Here is a 20,424-nt window from a genome sequence, read left to right as displayed (position 1 = left end):
GAGATACTGTTGTGAAGAAGTTTAAAGCCGGATTTGGATACAAAAAGATTTCCCAAGCTTTAAACATCCCAAGGAGCACTGTGCAAGCGATAATATTGAAATGGAAGGAGTATCAGACCACTGCAAATCTACCAAGACCTGGCCGTCCCTCTAAACTTTCAGCTCATACAAGGAGAAGACCGATCAGAGATGCAGCCAAGAGGCCCATGATCACTCTGGATGAACTGCAGAGATCTACAGCTGAGGTGGGAGACTCTGTCCATAGGACAACAATCAGTCGTATATTGCACAAATCTGGCCTTTATGGAAGAGTGGCAAGAAGAAAGCCATTTCTTAAAGATATCCATAAAAAGTGTCGTTTAAAGTTTGCCACAAGCCACCTGGGAGACACACCAAACATGTGGAAGAAGGTGCTCTGGTCAGATGAAACCAAAATTGAACTTTTTGGCAACAATGCAAAACGTTATGTTTGGCGTAAAAGCAACACAGCTCATCACCCTGAACACACCATGCCCACTGTCAAACATGGTAGTGGCAGCATCATGGTTTGGGCCTGCTTTTCTTCAGCAGGGACAGGGAAGATGGTTGAAAATGATGGGAAGATGGATGCAGCCAAATACAGGACCATTCTGGAAGAAAACCTGATGGAGTCTGCAAAAGACCTGAGACTGGGACGGAGATTTGTCTTCCAACAAGACAATGATCCAAAACATAAAGCAAAATCGAGCTCGAGCTGTTTTGCAAAGAGGAATGGGAAAAAATGTCAGTCTCTCGATGTGCAAAACTGATAGAGACATACCCCAAGCGACTTACAGCTGTAATCGCAGCAATAGGTGGCGCTACAAAGTATTAACTTAAGGGGGCTGAATAATTTTGCACGCCCAATTTTTCAGTTTTTGATTTGTTAAAAAAGTTTGAAATATCCAATAAATGTCGTTCCACTTCATGATTGTGTCTCACTTGTTGTTGATTCTTCACAAAAAAATACAGTTTTATATCTTTATGTTTGAAGCCTGAAATGTGGCAAAAGGTCGCAAAGTTCAAGGGGGCCGAATACTTTCGCAAGGCACTGTATAATATATATATATATATATTTTAATAAAAAAAAATATCACATAGGGTTGAAATATTTGTCATTGAAAATAAGAATTTGTTCTTAAAAAAATGGTCCTTACACAGAAATACAATGGTCCACAGTGACGAGAGATGTTATTGGAGTGACAGAGTGCACTACTACTCTACCTGATTCGTTAAGGTGAGAGTCCAGTCGCATCATTTCCAGAAAGTGCTCCAGAATCTTCTCCGGTGTCCCGGACATCACAGTGTATCTGGAATGCCAGTGTCAATCAATCACCTACTTCATTAATCAAGACAAGTTTACTGCTAGTGCTCACTACTGTTCCTATGCCACACTTCAATGACCTGTGTCCTCTGAAAACCTGGCTGTGATTACTACATTAGATAACAATCCTCAAACAGTCAAAGAGGTCCTGACCACTGCTGTAGGTTTTAGGGGGATGGCTGGGTGAGAAAGGGTGTGGAAGTCTCTCCATAAGTAAAGCACAGGAAGAGACCACCACTCGACCATAAGAATCAACACGCTACAGCCAGGCTTGTTGTGATTGGCTAGGTAAGGGGAGAGAGAGGACGAGGCGTGTCTGTCCCAAATGGGACCCTATTCCCCATAGGGCCCTGGTAAAAAGAAAGTAGGGAAAGGGATGCCGTTTGGGACGCAGGCGGTGTGTGCCAGGCACTCCACAGGGGAACAAGAGGAGCTTGACACCCTCACACTCTTCATATGTGACTGGCGCTGTAGTTGATTAGAGGCCTACTCTGGCAGAGTGATTGTGACCCGCGGGGCCTGCCTTCTCCCCGGGAGCCCATCTCTCAGTCATTACCATTAATGTGTCTCTCTCCATTACTGCAGCCGCGGTCACTGACAGCAGCTGCCATTAAGACTAGCTAGTAGCTAACAGACGTCTGCAGCCTTGTAGCCTCAGTCTTATAACTTCTACCCCCGGCAACCAGATCCGCACTACTATACACTCTTTAGCCGAGGGTAGCTCACAAACTCACCCACTTTTTACACTCACTCTGTGCAAATGTTCAAGTCTCTCACACTAACCTCACTCCCTGTTATGAATCTAACGTCAAGAGACATTATCACACACATGGCCCTCCAAACAGGAGAGAGTATCTCACACACCCACAGTCCCCTTTAACTTCCTAGTGAACTCTACCTCTACTGAACAGTGCTGCTACAGAAAGCAGTTCAATCATATTGTGAGGGGATGACTGGGTGAGACAGATAGAGTTAGCTCAGTACTTATAGTGTGAGGAGGTGGCTGTGGTGGTGGTGGAGCCATGGGTGGAGGCCTGGCTGCTGGGGCTCTTCTCCAGGACCAGAACATCCTGATAATGCTCTTTCAAACGCACCGTGTTGGCCTCCACATCCTGGACACACACAATAGATCATTATGTCATCATAAATCATTGTACTGTAGTTATGTTTTATTATGAAATTACATGCCATTCCTAATGACTACAAGTGGTTGTTATCTGGATGTTTTTCATTTTTGAAAATGAATAAATACATTTCCGACTGAATAGTATTGTAGCAAATCCTGCACTGTAGACCATCCCCCAAAATGGCTAGGATGACTTCTCTCTCCGACTCTAGTGGCATCTGGTAGTTAACATGGAGGATGCACTACATTACATCATCCCATCAGAACTATGGTACTGTAAGCATGGTGGATTAGTCTGCTAGTACAACTGACAGGGAGACTGGGCGGTCAGCATTTTGACTGAGGCGGAGTCACAAATGGCACCCTATTGTCTATGTAGTGCACTACTTTTGACCAGGATGTGCAGTTTATAGGGAATAGGGTGTCGTTTGGGAAGCAGACTATGTGGCCCAGAAGCCCATCAGTCCAAAGCCAACAGGAGATTTACAGAGGAGGAGGACTCAATGAGCCGCATACAAAGGGTCTGCCTCTGTGGATCACACAGATGTCCATCATCCATCCGCTTTTAAGTAGACACAATCAAGACCCTGATGTCCTATCAAAGTCCAATGCAAGCTGCACGTGGGCGGAGCTAAACAATAGGCTGTGGAGGGAGAATGTAGAGAGACTGATAGCCCAAACGCAGGCAGATGTCGGTATTGATGGTTGCAGCTTACAATCCAACCGTATTGTATGCAGCCGGTAACACTCTCGTATCCCCTGTGGACCGGTTCGTACTGTGGACCGGTTCGTACTTAAAACATTGTCCACTCAGGCTGCAAAGGCGATGATTTCCTCCTGAACTAAAAACTCAGCAACAAAAAAACTTTTCCTTTTTTTATTACCTTGTCTTTATTACCCTGTCTTTCAAAGATAATTCCCAAAAATATATATATTTTTGCAAATCCAAATAACTTCACAGATCTTCATTGTAAAGGGTTTAAACACTGTTTACCATGCTTATTCAATGAACCATTAACAATTAATGAACATGGACCTGTGGAACGGTCGTTAAGACACTAACAGCTTACAGACAGTAGGCAATTAAGGTCACAGTTATGAAAACTTAGGACACTAAAGAGGCCTTTCTACGGACTCTGAAAAAAAACTAAAGAAAGATGCCCAGGGTCCCTGCTCATCTGCATGAATATGCTTTAGGCATGCTGCAAAGAGGCCTGAGTACTGCAGGTGTGGCCAGGGCAATAAATTGCAATGTCCGTACTGTGAGACGCCTAAGGTAGCGCTACAGGGAGACAGGACGGACAGCTGATCGTCCTCGCAGTTGCAGAACATGTGTAACAACATCTGCACAGGATCGGTACATCCGAACATCACACAGGTACAGGATGGTAACAACAACTGCCCGAGTTACATCAGGAACGCACAATCCCTCCATCAGTGCTCAGACTGTCCGCAATAGACAGAGAGGCTGGACTGAGGGCTTGTAGGCCTGTTGTCTGGTGAAGACCTGCCTTACATCACCGGCAACAACGTCACCTATGGGCACAAACCCACCGTCGCTGGACTGAAAAAAAGTGCTCTTCACTGACGAGTCGCGGTTTTGTCTCACCGGGGGTGATGGTCGGATTCACGTTTATCGTCTAAGGAATGAGCATTACACCGAGGCCTGTCCTCTGGAGCGGGATCGATTTGGAGGAGGAGTGTCCGTCATGGTCTGGGGAGGTGTGTCACAGCATCATCGGACTGAGCTTGTCATTGCAGGCAATCTCAAAGCTGTGCGTTACAGGGAAGACATCCTCCTCCCTCATGTGGTACCCTTCCTGCAGGCTCATCCTGATGCCACCAGCAATACTGCTCGTTCTGTGTGTGATTTCCTGCAAGACAGGAATGTCAGTGTTCTGCCATTGCCAGGGAAGAGCCCGGACCTCAATCCCATTGAGCACGTCTGGGACCTGTTGGATCGGAGGGTGAGGGCTAGGGCCATTCCCCCCAGAAATGTCCGGGAACTAGCAGGTACCTTGGTGGAAGGGTGGGGTAACATCTCGCAGCAAGAACTGGCAAATCTAGTGCAGTCTATGAGGAGGAGATGCACTGCAGTACTTAATGCAGCTGGTGGCAACACCACTGTTACTTTTGATTTTGACACCCCCCCCCCCCCCCCCCCTTTTTGTTCAGGGACACATTATTCAATTTCTGTTAGTCACATGTCTGTGGAACGTGTTCCGTTTATGTCTCAGTTGTTGAATCTTGTTATGTTCATACAAATATTTACACGTTAAGTTTGCTGAAAATAAACGCAGTCGACAGTGAGAGGACGTTTCTTTTTTTGATGAGTTTAGATTTATTGACAAGGAAAAAAACTGGGGAAAATATGCGTGCTTTCTTTATGGCTAATGCTACTTCCTGATGTTGCACCCTGCATGTAGAATGCTGCAGCCTGATTGGCTGAACGCGATACGCAACATCCGGAACTAGCATTCCTTCCTAGGCATTAACCACTTTAGCATGGTGGTGGAAAATTGTGTTTCATAAAGAAAGTATGATTATTTTTTCCCCCCACCTTCTCACCGTAAAATCAAGTTCAGGAACAAATTGATGCATTTGCAGCCTGAATGGAGAATGTTAGGTACGAACTGGTCAACGGGGATATGAGTGTATTGCCAGCTGCATACAAGCGTTTGGACGGTAAGATGGCAACGACCCAATATCGCCATCTGCTGGCCATTGGGCTAAGAGTCTGACAGTTGACAGTTTGGCTTTAGCGTTTATACCGTACCTCTCCTACAGACAACGGTCTCCATTGAACCACGTAGTTGATAGTAGTCTATCATTAAAACAATTATATATGAAAACAGGGACTTGACTCTTAACTGGTACAACTGGTTAATATATGCATCATTCTGATGAACACCTCTCTTTTTAGGAGCTGCAATGTTGAATCCGAATCTCAAACAATAGAGGGAGACTACGCCATTGAATACAGACAAAGTGGAATTTCACTGAGCTTAGTGGACAGAGAGGTGGAGGGGGCCATGCCATCTCCTGTGAGGACAAAAAGGATTTCCCCAGATAACTCACTTTGAGGATCCGATTGAAGTCCTCCTTGTCCACACGTAGGAAGTGGCAGTTATCCTCTCGTAGGACAATGGAGGCGGCGCGGGGGGCATCGTTGACCAGGGCAAGCTTCCCAAAGTCATCTCCCTCATGTAGCGTGCAAACAACCCCCTATGTGAAACAGGACAAGAATAAGCAAACAAAGAATGGCTGTGCCTTAAAGGGCATAAGATGACAGCATACAATAGTTTTACATCTGCTATGTAATTTATCCACTCTCATATTCTCTATAATTGGCTATAGTGATTAGCTGAATACTGATCAAATGGGGATGAGTCGTATGAGATGCCAGATTCAAATAACATTTGAACAATCTTTTTATTTTATTTTTTTACCTTTCCATAAATGACAACGTTTACAGAGCCCTTTAGAATGATGTACCACGATGTGCCTTCCTCCCCTTGATTGAACACTGTAAGTGAAAATGATAACATATCAAAACGGATATTTTCCAACAAAACATTTCCAAGAATGCATCTCAATGCATTCACTTACAGAAACAACCACAAAGGATTTACTATTTAATCTGGGATTTTCTTTCTGCCTCCATATAGATGATGCATTTATAAATCAATGAATAGCGTGCAAAGTTGATCAAGTTAAAAAGGGGTTGAACTTTGGTCATGGAGGCAGTGTTAAACTACTTACACACGGTTCCTGCTTTGGCATGGGACTCAAAGATCAGGACTCCGGCTAACTCCTTCTTTACCTGTAGAAGCGGGGGGGGGGGGGGACACAGCTAGGTTACAGGGTTGACATCATACAGTGCCTTGCAAAAGTATTCACCCCCCATTTTCATTTGGATTTCATGTGATGGACATACACAAAATTGTCCAAATTGGTGAAGTGAAATGAAAAAAATGAATAAAAAATGTACATTGAAAAGTGATTTGGTGCAACCAATTACCTTCAGAAGTTACATAATTAGTTAAATAAAGTCCACTTGTGTGCAATCTAAGTGTCACATGATATGTCACATGATCTCAATATATATACACACCTGTTCTGAAAGGCCCCAGAGTCTGCCACACCACTAAGCAAGGGGCACCACCAAGCACTATGAAGACTAAGGAGCTCTCCAAACGGGCCAGGGACAAAGTTGTGGAGAAGTACAGATCAAGGTTGGGTTATAAAAAAATATCTGAAACTTTGAACATCCCACGGAGCACCATTAAATCCATTATGGAAAGAATATGGCACCACAACAAACCTGCCAAAAGAGGGCTACACACCAAAACTCACAGACCAAGCAAGGAGGGCATTAATCAGAGAGGCACCAAAGATAACCCTGAAGCTCCACAGCGGAGTACCTGTTCATAGGACCACTTTAAGCCGTACACTCCACAGAGTTGGGCTTACCGAAGAGTGGCCAGAAAAAAAGCCATTGCTTAAAGAAGAAAATAAGCAAACACGTTTGTTGTTCGCCAAAAGGCATATGGAAGAAGGTACTTTGGTCAGATGAGACTAAAACTGAGCTGTTTGGCCATAAAGGAAAACGCTATGTCTGGTGCAAACCCAACACCTCTCATCACCCCGAGAACACCATCCCCACAGTGAAGCATGGTGGTGGCAGCATCATGCTGTGGGATGTTTTTCATTGGCAAGGACTGGGAAACTGGTCAGAATTGAAAGATGGTGTTAAATACTGGGAAATTCTTGAAGGAAAACGGTTTCGGTCTTCCAGAAATTTGAGACTGGGACAGAGGTTCACCTTCCAGCAGGACAATGACGCTAAGCATACTGCTAAAGCAACACTCGAGTGGTTTAAAGGGAAATATTTAAATGTCTTGGAATGGCCTAGTCAAAGCCCAGACCTCAATCCAATTGAGAATCTTTGGTATGACTTAAAGATTGCTGTACACCAGCGGAACCCATCCAACTTGAAGGAGCTGGAGCAGTTTTGCCTTGAAGAATGGGCAAAAATCCCAGTGGCTAGATGTGCCAAGCTAATAGAGACATACCCCAAGAGACATGCAGCTGTAATTGCTGTAAAAGGTGGCTCTACAAAGTATTGACTTTGGGGGGGTGAATAGTTATGCATGCTCAAGTTCTGTATTTTTGTCTTGTTTGTTTCACAATAAAACATATTTTGCACCTTCAAAGTGGCAGTCAGGCTGTGTAAATCAAAAGATACAAACCCCCCAAAAATTCATTTTAATTCCAGGTTGTAAGGCAACAAAATAGGAAAAGTGCCAGGGGGGGTGAATACTTTCGCAAGCCACTCTATACAGGCCGACAATGAATTATGAATGTAACCGAATCTGTACTCACAGTGGTGGATAGGTGCGATAAGGCTTTTATATGGAGCAGCTCCTCATACATTATCTCCAAATCATCTGCTGTCCTCTGTCCTGGCCTGGGGAAGGGGAAACATACACCGATAAAACAAATCATTTTTAAACTTATTAACTTCAAACAGGACATTCGCATCAGCTTTGCACTTTGCTTACATATCTTATTTATCTTGCCTAACCCAAACTTTCCAGACCTGCATACATCCTACCCGCAGGTGGCGATCTCTGGGATCTTACTGTTTCCTCAGGATCATGCGCATGTGTGCGTCAGGGCCTATTTGGGAGAGGAGGAGGAGGGTCTCCTGCAGCTCCTCATCGCTCTCCCTGGCCTCCTTCTCAGTGGGCAGGGGAGCGTCATCCTGCTCATCATCCAAGAAACGGTAGAACAGATACTTGTCCTGGAAGGTCAGCTCCTGGTCCACTGCAACCCCAACAAACAGAGAACACAGAGGGTTTAGAAATGGACCGGCTTTCACATGCACACAGACAGACAGAGAGGTTACTCTTAGTACGGTCTACTGGACTGTTCTGGCTCACCGTGGTTGAGAACTCCTTCCTCCAGCAGCACCTGCCACATGCCCACTGCTTGAATGCGAGAGTGAACACAGGAGCTCTGCTGCATCTGCCAGTCAACCAGCTCTGTTCCCACACAGCATTGCCTGCAGGAGATACACACATCACATCAGGAAATACATACAGCAAAAAACAAACATAACCAATACACAAACCGACAGATGCACACGTACTGTGATATGAGTGTACCAGGTGTACATATTCCAACCCACCTGTATGTCTTCAGGTGGTACTTCCTGTCTCGGATGATGTGGGGAGCTCTGGAGAGGATGGCATCACGTAGAACCTTCCCTGCTCGCATGATCTTCTCAGATGGGACCTGTGGGGAGAAAATGGGCCTTATACTAGAGAGGCCAGGCCTTATAATAGAGGAGAGAAAATGAGATCACACACGTACACACGGAAACATCATGGATTTCAAAAACTCCCTAAAACACTTCTGCGAGCAGTCCTTTAATCGACCTGGCCCGGGTATCCTGGAAGGATATTGACCTCATCCCGTCAGTAGAGGATGCCTGGTTGTTCTTTAAATAGTGCTTTCCTCACCAGCTTAAATAAGCATGCCCCTTTCAAAAAATGTAGAACTAAGAACACATATAGCCCTTGGTTCAACCCAGACTTGACTGCCCTTGACCAGCACAAAAACATCCTGTAGCGTACTGCACTAGCGTCAAATACTCCCCGCGATATGCAACTTTTCAGGGAAGTCAGGAACCAATATACACAGTCAGTTAGGAAAGCAAAGGATAGCTTTTTCAAACAGAAATTTGCATCCTGCAGCACTAATTCCAAAAAGTTTTGGGACACTAAAGTCCATCGAGAATAAGAGCACCTCCTCCCAGCTGCCCACTGCACTGAAGCTAGGAAACACTGTCATCATCAATAAATCCACCATACACGAGAATTTCACTAAGCATCTCTCTACGCCTGGCCATGCTTTCCATCTGGCTACCCCAACCCTGGCCAACAGCTCTGCACCCCCCGCAACAACTGGCCCAAACCTCCCACGCTTCTCCCAAATCCAGATAGCTGATGTTCTGAAAGAGCTGCAAAATCTGGATCCCTACAAATCAGCTGGACTAGACAATCTGGACCCTCTTTTAAATTATCCGCCACCATAGTTGCAACCCCTATTACTAGTCTGTTCAACCGCTCTTTTGTATCGTCAGATTCCTAAAGATTGGAAAGCTGTTGCAGTCATCCCCCTCTTCAAAGGGGGAGACACTCTGGACCAAAACGGTTACAGACCTTTATCCATCCTGCCCTGCCTTCCTAAAGTTTTCGAAAGGCAAGTTAACAAACAGATCATCGACCATTTCGAATCCCAACGTACCTTCTCTGCTATGCAATCCGGTTTCCGAGCTGGTCACGGGTGCACCTTAGCCACGCTCAAGGTCCTAAATGATATCATAACCACCATCAATAAAAGACAGTACTGTGCAGCAGTCTTCATCGACCTGGCCAAGGCGACTCTGTCAGTCACCGTATTCTTATTGGCAGACTCAACAGCCTTGGTTTCTCTAATGACAGCCTCGCCTGGTTCACTCATGCTGCCAAACATACCCTCGTAAAACTGACTACCCTACCGATCCTCTGGCGATGTCATTTACAAAATAGCCTCCAACACTCTACTCAGAAAATTGGATGCAGTCTATCACAGTGCCATCCTTTTTGTCACTAAAGCTCCATATACTACCCACCACTGCAACCTGTATGCTCTCGTTGACTGGTCCTCGCTACATATTTGTCGCCAAACCCACTGGCTCTAGGTCATCCATAAGTCTTTGCTAGGTAAAGCTCAGCCTCATCTCAGCTCACTGGTCACCATAGCAACACCCACCCGTAGCACACGCTCCAGCAGGTATATTTCACTGGTCATCCCCAAAGCCAAAACCCCCTTTGGCCGCCTTTCCTTCCAGTTCTCTGCTGCCAACGACTGGAGCGAATTGCAAAAATCACTGAAGTTGGAGACTTATATCTCCCTCACTAACTCCAGTGTTAATTGCTAAATTGTTATTACCTCGCCACTATGGCCTATTTATTGCCTTCCCTCCTTACTTCATTAGAACACACTGTACACCAATTTTTTTGATTGTGTTATTGAGTGTGTTTATCCCATGTGTAACGCTGTTGTTTTTGTCACACTGATTTGCTTCATCTTGGCCAGGTAGCACTAGTAAATGAGAACTTGTTCTCAACTGTCCTACCTGGTTAAATAAAAAAAGGATTTCAAAATAAAAGCACAAAATGAAGGACAGGGATGATAAGAACATTTGAGATTGTATGACACACGATACAGACTTTAGTGAATGGTCGCAGTTCTCGCCCTATCAATGATGACAGAGATTAGGCCCTTGTGAAGATGTAGCCTTTACCACTATCAACCAAGGGCATACTTTCAGATAAACCAAGGGTATGGCAAAATGACAGCTGAACAGATGCACTCTCCAAAAAGCCAGCCAGCCATACAAACAGCCTTCCCTCCCACTCCCAGGCATTCCCATGGTCCTAAAGTCAGCCTGCTAAACTGCATTTGCCTTTAAAAATCAGGATGGGAATGATTTCAGTAGCCCATTTAAAATTGTTGGTGTTGGGCCATACCCAATTGACAACCATGCTAACAACCTTCACTGTCAACAGGGCCCTGTTAAATCGGAGATTAAATCAACAGCTGGTGTCTGCTGTCTGTGTTTACATCCCAACCCTTGGACCCACAGCACAGAAACCACCTTGAACAAGTCATGTATGGATGTGGTATTCATGAGTTCTACAGCAGAGAAGAATCCAACTGAACTATACATACAGCAGCACTCTATACTACAAAGCGGACATGATGACGACTGTTCAAACTCTATAACACCTCCTTTCTAACATAATTTCTCTCACAGCCAAGAACAATACTTACATAGATGCTTAAAGGGATACTTCATAATTTTGGAAATGAGGTCTAGTATGAAGGAAGTTAAGCGATGGTGTCGCAAGCCAATGCTAACTAGCATTAGCACAGTGACTGGAAGTCTATTTGTATCGGGGTATAACTGAGCTCAAGTGCATCCCGTTTCCATTGATCACCCTGGAGATGTTTCTACAACTTGATTGTGGTAAATTCAATGGATTGGACATGATTTGGAAAGGCACACAACTGTCTATATAAGGTCCCACAGTTCACAGCGCATGTCAGAGCCAAACTGAGCAGTCGGGGGAGAAGGGCCTTGTCGAGAGGTGACCAAGAACCCGATGGTCACGCTGACAGACCTCTAGAGTTGCTCTGTGGAGATGGGAGAACCTTCCAGAAAGACAACCATCTCTGTAGCACTCCACCAATCAGGGCTTTATGGTAGAGTGGCCAGATGGAAGACACTCCTCAGTAAAAGGCACATGACAGCCCGCTTGGAATTTGCCAAAAGGCACGTAAAGCACTCTCAGAACATGATAAATAATTTTCTCTGCTCTGATGAAACCAAGATTGAACTATTTGGCTTGAATGCCAAGAGTCACGTTTGGAGGAAACCTGGCATCTTCCCTGCGGTGAAGCATGGTGGTGGCAGCATCATACTGTGGAGATGTTTTTCAGCAGCAGGGACCGGAAGACTTGTCAGGGTTGAGGCAAATATGAATGGAGCAAAGTACAGAGAGATCCTTGATGAAAGGGCGAGAGTTCACCTTCCAACAGGACAAATACCCTATGCACACAGCCCAGACAACGCAGGAGTGGCTTCGGGACAAGACTCTGAATGTCCTTGAGTCTTGAGTGGCCCAGACAGAGCCCGGACTTGAACCCGATCGAACATCTCTAGAGAGACCTGAAAATAGCTGTGCAGCGATGCTCCCCATCCAACCTGACAGCTTGAGAGGATCTGCAGAGAAAAATGGGAGAAACTCCCCAAATACAGGTGTGCCAAGCTTGTAGCGTCATACCCAAGAAGACTTGAGGCTGTTTCAACAAAGTACTGAGTAAAGGGTCTGAATTCTTATGTAAATTCATTAAAAAATATATATAAATTAGCAAACATTTCAACAAAAAAAAAACTTTTTGCTTTGTCATTATGGGGTATTGCGTGTAGATTTATTTAAAAAAAATGTTTTGCCTAATCAATTTCAGAATAAGGCTGTAACCTAACTAAATGTGGAAAAGGTCAAGCGGTCAGAATACTTTCCGAAGGCACTGCACATGAATTGCATAACAGTCACTGCATTTGTTGTCATGACTACAATATGTAGAGCCTTCGAGTTAGACAAATATTTACCAACAATTCAACTGCAGGGTGGGATTTTCTAAAAAAACAACATCAAAATTACAATTATCATTGTAGTTATTTATAGTGCGCATGTTTTGGCTGGTCTGGAGAAGAAGAAAAAACAGGAACAAAGCCCAAGCCGTGTTATCTGTGTGGAGGTAAGGAAGTCACAACCGGGTTAAGGTGGAACGGGAATTATTAAGGACATGCTGCACACCAACGGAAGCTTGGTCTCGGCTGCCGCCTTGTTTATATTTAGTCAAACTTTAAATAAGCTCGACATTCCAGACTTATTTTGAGCTTATTCTAACTAAAGAGGATGTTGTTAGATCAGGCCCCACGCAAGCAGCATATAAACAGGAGTAAATAACCGTCCCTTTACCACCCGCGGTCACTCTTCCATTCACAACAGTGTTCAATCTGGGTGATATTCACTTCACATAAAGTGCTTACTGATCTCTTTCACACAGATGAGTAGCTGGTCATTTACGTGAGATTTTGTTTCTGGGTTGCCAAGATCACATGGTTCCTGCCATAGTCACACAGTGTTTTTTTGAATGTTCACTATCATCATCCAAAAATCAATGTTGGATGGTGAAACTAAGTCATTCTGATATGTAATGATGAGGTCTCAGTTTTGCGTTCAGGGATGTTCTACTGTACCTTACTCAGATGTTTAGAGATGGATCCAAAAGAGTTGTTGCTTATGTTCTCTTTGTCCGGCATTCCTGAGTGAAAATGTTGAAATGTGTAGTCAGTCATCGGTAAAACATTAAGACCGAGTTGAAAGCCAATACATCCCTACTTATTTCTCTGTCACAATTGGTGCATTTTCACAAATATACTTTGATGTTAATACATCATCTCAATGCGATGTTGAATGTAGACATGTGTCAACTAAAATCTCCTTGGGGAGTGAGTGACATAACGTCTTCAGTCGCCGAGGGAGATTTCTACAGTAAGAAGAGGGTGACGTTTTTTCCCCTCTCAGGGAAAAAACACAATTAGTTATTACACTTCAAAACCTTTTCTGGAGGGGAAATTACCCCAATTCTTAGACATGACTTTCAGACTGCTGATATCACCTTTTCCATAGTAAAAAGGTGAGAGGTAGGCCAGTAAGTAAGCATTGTAGATGGACATGACTGTTGTCTTGTACTCACTGTCAGGGCTGGGTCCACCACTTTCCATAACTCCATAAGATGGGGCTAGCAGTCCAGCCATGCACTGACGATATCTCTACAGAGAGAGACAGAAGAGCAGTCTTCTTATTAGACATGGTAGAACAATCCACAAGCCAAATCCTCAACACTACAAGGTTTATTATACAGTGTGTCGATGCAATTCCATTCAAGATAACGATGTAATTCATTGTGAACCACGGTCACCTGTTTATGTCAGGTGGTACCCCGTGGAATCATTTGGATTGTAGTATTATGCATCTCTCCCCTATACGCGCGTCTCTTAATCAACGTGTCTATTGAGGACTATGTAAATACACAGCTGAGACTCCCAGCTGGCGGTTATGAGTATTCAGAAGCGTCACAACTGCTGCAGCCTCATTTAAATGATCCTTCATCTCACAAACCAGTGCATTTCAAAGGGCAGGAACAAAATACACGTTTCATGTAGCTTCATTTGAAGTAAAAGCCTATTGCTGTTGGCCACAGTAGCTGACGTGTATACAGGACAACATGCTTCCATACGTATAGTAAGGAATCGATGTGGGAAATGGGCAAATGTTCAACTACAGTATCTATGCTTTTCATGCCATATTTTACTAATGATGGCATCATTGGAGATGAGTAGATTCAGTCAGTGTGGCAAGAGTTGATCAAATACCCTTAATATGTAGTCTATACAGATTAAAAGGATGTACAACAGATTATACCAAGAATCAATCAAAACACACCCTTACATATACAGTGGGGCAAAAAAGTATTTAGTCAGCCACCAATTGTGCAAATTCTCCCATTTAAAAAGATGAGGCCTGTAATTTTCATCATAGGTACACTTCAACTATGACAGACTTTTGTCTGAAGAAGAAAAAAAATCCAGAAAATCACATTGTAGCATTTTTAATGAATTTATTTGTAAATTATGGTGGAAAATAAGTATTTGGTCAATAACAAAAGTTTCTCAATACTTTGTTATATACCCTTTGTTGGCAATGACAGAGGTCAAACAGAGGAAAACAAGGTTTTCACACACTGTTGCTGGTATTTTGGCCCATTCCTCCATGCAGATCTCCTCTAGAGCAGTGATGTTTTGGGGCTGTTGCTGGGCAATACGGACTTTCAACTCCCTCCAAAGATTTTCTATGGGGTTGAGATCTGGAGACTGGCTAGGCCACTCCAGGACCTTGAAATGCTTCTTATGAAGCCACTCCTCCGTTGCCCGGGCGGTGTGTTTAGGATCATTGTCATGCTGAAAGACCCAGCCACGTTTCCTCTTCAATGCCCTAGCTGATGGAAGGAGGTTTTCACTCAAAATCTCACGATACATGGCCCCATTAATTCTTTCCTTTACACAGATCAGTCATCCTGGTCCCTTTGCAGAAAAACAGCCCCAAAGCATGATGTTTCACCCCCATGCTTCACAGTAGGTATGGTGTTCTTTTGGATGCAACTCAGCATTCTTTGTCCTCCAAACACGACGAGTTGAGTTTTTACCAAAAAGTTATATTTTGGTTTCATCTGACCATATGACATTCTCCCAATCTTCTTCTGGATCATCTAAATGCTCTCTAGCAAACTTCAGACGGGCCTGGACATGTACTGGCTTAAGCAAGGGGGACACGTCTGGCACTGCAGGATTTGAGTCCCTGGCGGCGTAGTGTGTTACTGATGGTAGGCTTTGTTACTTTGGTCCCAGCTCTCTGCAGGTCATTCACTAGGTCCCCCCGTGTGGTTCTGGGATTTTTTGCTCACAGTTCTTGTGATCATTTTGACCCCACGGGGTGAGATCTTGCGTGGAGCCCCAGATCGAGGGAGATTATCAGTGGCCTTGTATGTCTTCCATTTCCTAATAATTGCTCCCACAGTTGATTTCTTCAAACCAAGCTGCTTACCTATTGCAGATTCAGTCTTCCCAGCCTGGTGCAGGTCTACAATTTTGTTTCTGGTGTCCTTTGACAGCTCTTTGGTCTTGGCCATAGTGGAGTTTGGAGTGTGACTGTTTGAGGTTGTGGACAGGTGTCTTTTATACTGATAACAAGTTCAAACAGGTGCCATTAATACAAGTAACGAGTGGAGGACAGAGGAGCTTCTTAAAGAAGAAGTTACAAGTCTGTGAGAGACAGAAATCTTGCTTGTTTGTAGGTGACCAAATACTTATTTTCCACCATAATTTGCTAATAAATTCATTAAAAATCCTACAATGTGATTTTCTGGATTTTTTTTATTCTCATTTTGTCTGTCATAGTTGAAGTGTACCTATGATTAAAATTATAGGCCTCTCATCTTTTTAAGTGGGAGAACTTGCACAATTGGTGGCTGACTAAATACTGTTTTGCCCCAGTGTGTGTGTGTGTGTGTGTGTGTGTGTGTGTGTGTGTATATATATATATATATATAAATAAATAAAAATCACAGGTGAAAACACGGTTTTAAGAAACTTGTGATATTTCAGGTAATTTTTCACGTGAACAGATATATTTGGAAAAATGTCACGTGAGGAAAAAAACGACGTGGTTTTTAGACATGCGTGAAGATTCACATTTTCATATGACTCAGACACATAGGGTTTCCCATGTGATATTATAAGTTTTACATGTGTGCTTTTGTAACTGCCGGGATTAGAACCAGGGATTCCTATGGGAGAAGCCAACGTCTTAATCATTCGACCAAGAGGGCAAACACAAATGTTGAAGTCGCAAGCAGGACTACCTCACCACGTGACCATGCGCAACCATGGCCGACTCATGTCCACTACACTTTCACATGTGCATTTTCACATTTTAATGGGAAGGATTTAATGTGAATAATCACAAATTCATAATTTGCTGTTATGATTTTGTCCAAAAGGTTAGCAAAATCAGGATAATTGTTAAACATGCTTTCTTTTTCCTCAAAGTCAACTTGTTTTGACATCGCATTGTTGTTTTTAGCTGGATAGATTATATGTATGTGAATGTTTTCGGTGTATTTTCAACGCTTTCAGACAATATGATTAATTTTTTTAAAGTCAGTGCTTTGAATGATGATCGTGGACAATGTTTGATGGTGAAACCAAGTCATTATGACCATATTTTCACATGTATTAAATTTAGAGTTCACACGTTAACACCAGCAGTAACACCCCCGAATGGATGGTACAGAAATAATACACCTTGAATCGTTATACTCAGGTAAGCTAAGTTATCTTTTACAGAATGGCATTACAGAATTTGCAATTCCATATGTGGAAACATTGCTACTGGAACCTGTTGACACCACCTTCACACATGTGAGGAGAATAACACTATTTCACCACCACATGTGAACTTGCAATTCCATCTGTGAAAGTTCGATTTTCACATGTGAATGTTTCTTACAATGTGAAACTGCAATTTAGATTGTCACTGATTGTGATTGATTTTTACATGTGAACGTGCATATCCAATTTTAACATGTGAACCCGCAAATTACACGTGCAACCTCAACCTCAAGTGAGGTGAAAAAAATGCTGTGTTTTTCCCCCTCACATGTGAAAAGGTGGTGTTAACATGTGAACTCTAAATTGAATACATGTTAAATTATGGTTTCACATGTAAAATTTAAGCTCAAGGTGTGAAAACAGCTATTTCACATGTGAAAGTACAAATTTGACATGTGTTTTTTTTGTAAGGGCACACACACACACACACACACGAGAGGGAAGCATCCAAACCTCTGAAAATGTGTCTGGATCTCTTTACACTGCATTAATATCCAGCGTGTAGTCCCTCCCATCAGAGCACAGGAGCAGCTGGGTTCCTGTGGTTTTCTAGTGCACTGTGGATTAGGCCTCTCTCTATACGCTCCCCAGACTCCTACTACTGGGCATCGCCTCGACCCATATCAGTCTGTGAGCGTTAGTGCACTCAGCCTACATGTAGAGAGCGATCCTCTGAGGAATCAGAGCATGACAATAAGGCCATAAGTGGCTTATACTGCAGCTGTGCCTTGCAGCATGGCTATTACGTAAACAAACATTATACCCATGCCAACGTAAATGCCGTTTCTTAGCTCATGACAACGCAATACGGGCCTACAGGGGTCAAAGGGCACATTAACAGGAATATCACTTCAATAATCCAAACATGCACGAAACCATGTGTAATTCTATGTGAAGAGCTTCCCATATCAAGGAGAGTGTAGTAGAGTTATGCTTGTCTGGTAGAAATATAACAACCAGAATGTCTAATCTTTCTGCTAACCTTTTATAGGCTGGTACTGTGCCTTACTAGACCTTAGCTGCACAACAACAACAACAAATCAAGAAGAGGGTCCTTTAGATTGACACTTTATGCAATTTCACTAATATTAACTGGATTGGCTAGTTAATTACTCAAGAATGCACTTCACAAAACCATTGTGATCAATCAAACACGTCAAAATCCCTGAAATGGATTGCTGTTAAATCAATACCCTATACCAGCATGTGCTGAAGGGCTTCCAAAAACAAGCATAATACAATGGGCTAAGAGCCTAAATGAAGGGTGGGACTCCTGACATCCCCCTTTTTTTAAAATCTTTTGGTCACTACAGACCTAATGAAAGCCCAATCTACAGAGTCATTTGTTACCGGATGGCAGTTTACGCCCAGAGGTCAAATTCTAAATTGAATTATACCCACAGCTAATCACTTTAAGATCCCATAAGAGGCAAACAGCTTTTTCGCTCAATTAAGAAGCCTTTTGAAAATGGCTCAATGACCTCTGATTTTAGAAGCATTTCCCCTTAATGTAGTCCAAAACGCTAATTGACTCTGCGCTCTCTGCATGTTGCTGAAATATGAGCAAAAATGGTATCATAAACCATGAGACTATATACTGTATCGGCGTGTATTCAATCTTAGAACTGACCTTAATCATCACATTTGTCTGAAAAAGACATTCCAGCAATTGGGTGCCTTTTGATTAGTGTAAAAACAGTTTAAAAATCTTTACATTCTGTCATAAAGAGGGGTAATTGAGGGGTAATTAAGCTTCACAACAATTGTTTACATTTACATTTCTAGCTTATCTATTGGTAACAGGGTTGACGTGTTACTCACTCTGTTTCCCAGCACAAAACACCAGAAATTTGTCAAAATGAGTAGAACCAGCTCACCTGCTTTTACACTATGATATTTATCAGATGTTCAATGTTTATTTTGAAAAAAAAAGTTAAGTTCATGTAACAGGGTCGACCTTAAAAAAAATACTCTTCAGAAATGACTGTCAAAAGCAACAAAATATCTAGGGCTTTACAATGGTGAAACCTTGGAGAAATGCTGGCGTTAGTAGATTAAAATCTTCCTAAGAAGATGTCACAAAGGATGCTTAGAGGGACATGTCAAAAGGCTGACTTTTGCATTTTAGCAAGACTTTGTTCATATTAAAAATCTGATTTATAGAATTTTCCATGTGGTTTATATTAAAGGGCACTTCATTTAATATAACAGGCTTTTAAAATTCTACATTTTTGCACAATTTCTACTTAAAATATTAAAGGGATGCAAAAGGCACTCATTTCGTGGAACAATCTATATAACAGCATGCTTTTTCAGTTAATTATTCAATGAACATTAGTGCCACAGAAATAAGCCTTCAGGATCAGTTACTGTAAACATGCCCACTGTTCTTTGTTGACAATTAAAGGGCTTGGGCTTGAGAGTAGCACTTAAACTGAGCAACAAATGAGCATTCAGTGCACAGGAGACGCCTCCAACACTTAAATGACCCTACTGAACCAATAAGTCTCTCCCCTGAGGGACTGGCTGGCTGAAGGAGAGAGGGTGGGGTGTGGAGAGACGGTGGGTGGGGTGTTGTTTTAGAAGGGTGTTGTTTTAGATGGGGATTAGTGCTGGTGGCAGGAGTGTCAGCAAACACTCAATTTTCACAAAGCTACAGTCTCCCCCCTGTGACCTACTGTACTCTGCACTCGCTTCTATAGGAAGCCGCTAGCTATACAGATGAGGAACAATCATACATTATCAATGATTCCTTTTGCCAGGGCAGCCGTATTATAGTCTATCCGAAACATGCTCGAATGAAACATTTTATATAGATATTACATCAAATATAATGTATATTTGATTGTTCTTCATCTGTGAAAATGAATTAATCAGCTGACTAAGACAGATAGATATTTATCTATCTCAGCCAATCTTACAATAGTACAGAGTTGTGGGACAACTGAAAAATAGACTGTTCTCGACAATGCAATCGACTCTTGTCCATTTCCCTACTTTCTTGTCACGTGAACCCATTCATTCTAAACTCAGCAAAAAAGGTCCTCTCGCTGTCAACTGCGTTTATTTTCAGCAAACTTAACATGTGTAAATATTTGTATGAACATAAGATTCAACAACTGAGACATAAACTGAACATGTTTCACAGACATGTGACTAACAGAAATGGAATAATGTGTCCCTGAACAAAGGGGGGGGGGGGGTCAAAATCAAAAGTAACAGTCAGTGTCTGGTGTGGCCACCAGCTGCATTAAGTACTGCAGTGCATCTCCTCCTCATGGACTGCACTAGATTTGCCAGTTCTTGCTGCGAGATGTTACC

At 42.9% G+C, this 20,424-nt stretch overlaps 1 protein-coding gene across 12 annotated transcripts in view; it reads right to left on the bottom strand.

Moving 5' to 3' along the window:
• The window catches only part of LOC110520113 (rap guanine nucleotide exchange factor 4), a 48,526-nt gene that overhangs the window by 14,654 nt on the left and 13,448 nt on the right, over positions 1-20,424 (bottom strand). For 6 of the 12 annotated variants that reach the window (XM_090229769.1, XM_090229767.1, XM_090229768.1 and 3 more), the window contains 11 exons: positions 13,851-13,926; positions 13,351-13,415; positions 8,623-8,768; positions 8,414-8,535; positions 8,114-8,297; positions 7,854-7,938; positions 6,231-6,291; positions 5,918-5,994; positions 5,547-5,693; positions 2,327-2,454; positions 1,243-1,328 (listed from right to left, as the gene is read on the bottom strand). In XM_090229769.1, the coding sequence (XP_090085895.1) occupies positions 1,243-1,328; positions 2,327-2,454; positions 5,547-5,693; positions 5,918-5,994; positions 6,231-6,291; positions 7,854-7,938; positions 8,114-8,297; positions 8,414-8,535; positions 8,623-8,768; positions 13,351-13,415; positions 13,851-13,911 (1,162 nt within the window). In that variant the 5' untranslated portion in view covers positions 13,912-13,926. The remainder of the gene's footprint in view (positions 1-1,242; positions 1,329-2,326; positions 2,455-5,546; positions 5,694-5,917; positions 5,995-6,230; positions 6,292-7,853; positions 7,939-8,113; positions 8,298-8,413; positions 8,536-8,622; positions 8,769-13,350; positions 13,416-13,850; positions 13,927-20,424) is intronic. The other 6 variants (XM_090229771.1, XM_090229772.1, XM_090229773.1 and 3 more) reach the window with 1 other exon arrangement.

This window comes from Oncorhynchus mykiss, chromosome 3 (genome assembly GCF_057628025.1).
Source record: "Oncorhynchus mykiss isolate SJ-2025 chromosome 3, ASM5762802v1, whole genome shotgun sequence".
Classification (NCBI taxonomy): Eukaryota; Metazoa; Chordata; class Actinopteri; order Salmoniformes; family Salmonidae; genus Oncorhynchus; species Oncorhynchus mykiss.
Note: the sequence above shows the minus strand (reverse complement) of the source record. Positions and strands in the feature narration are given on the sequence as shown.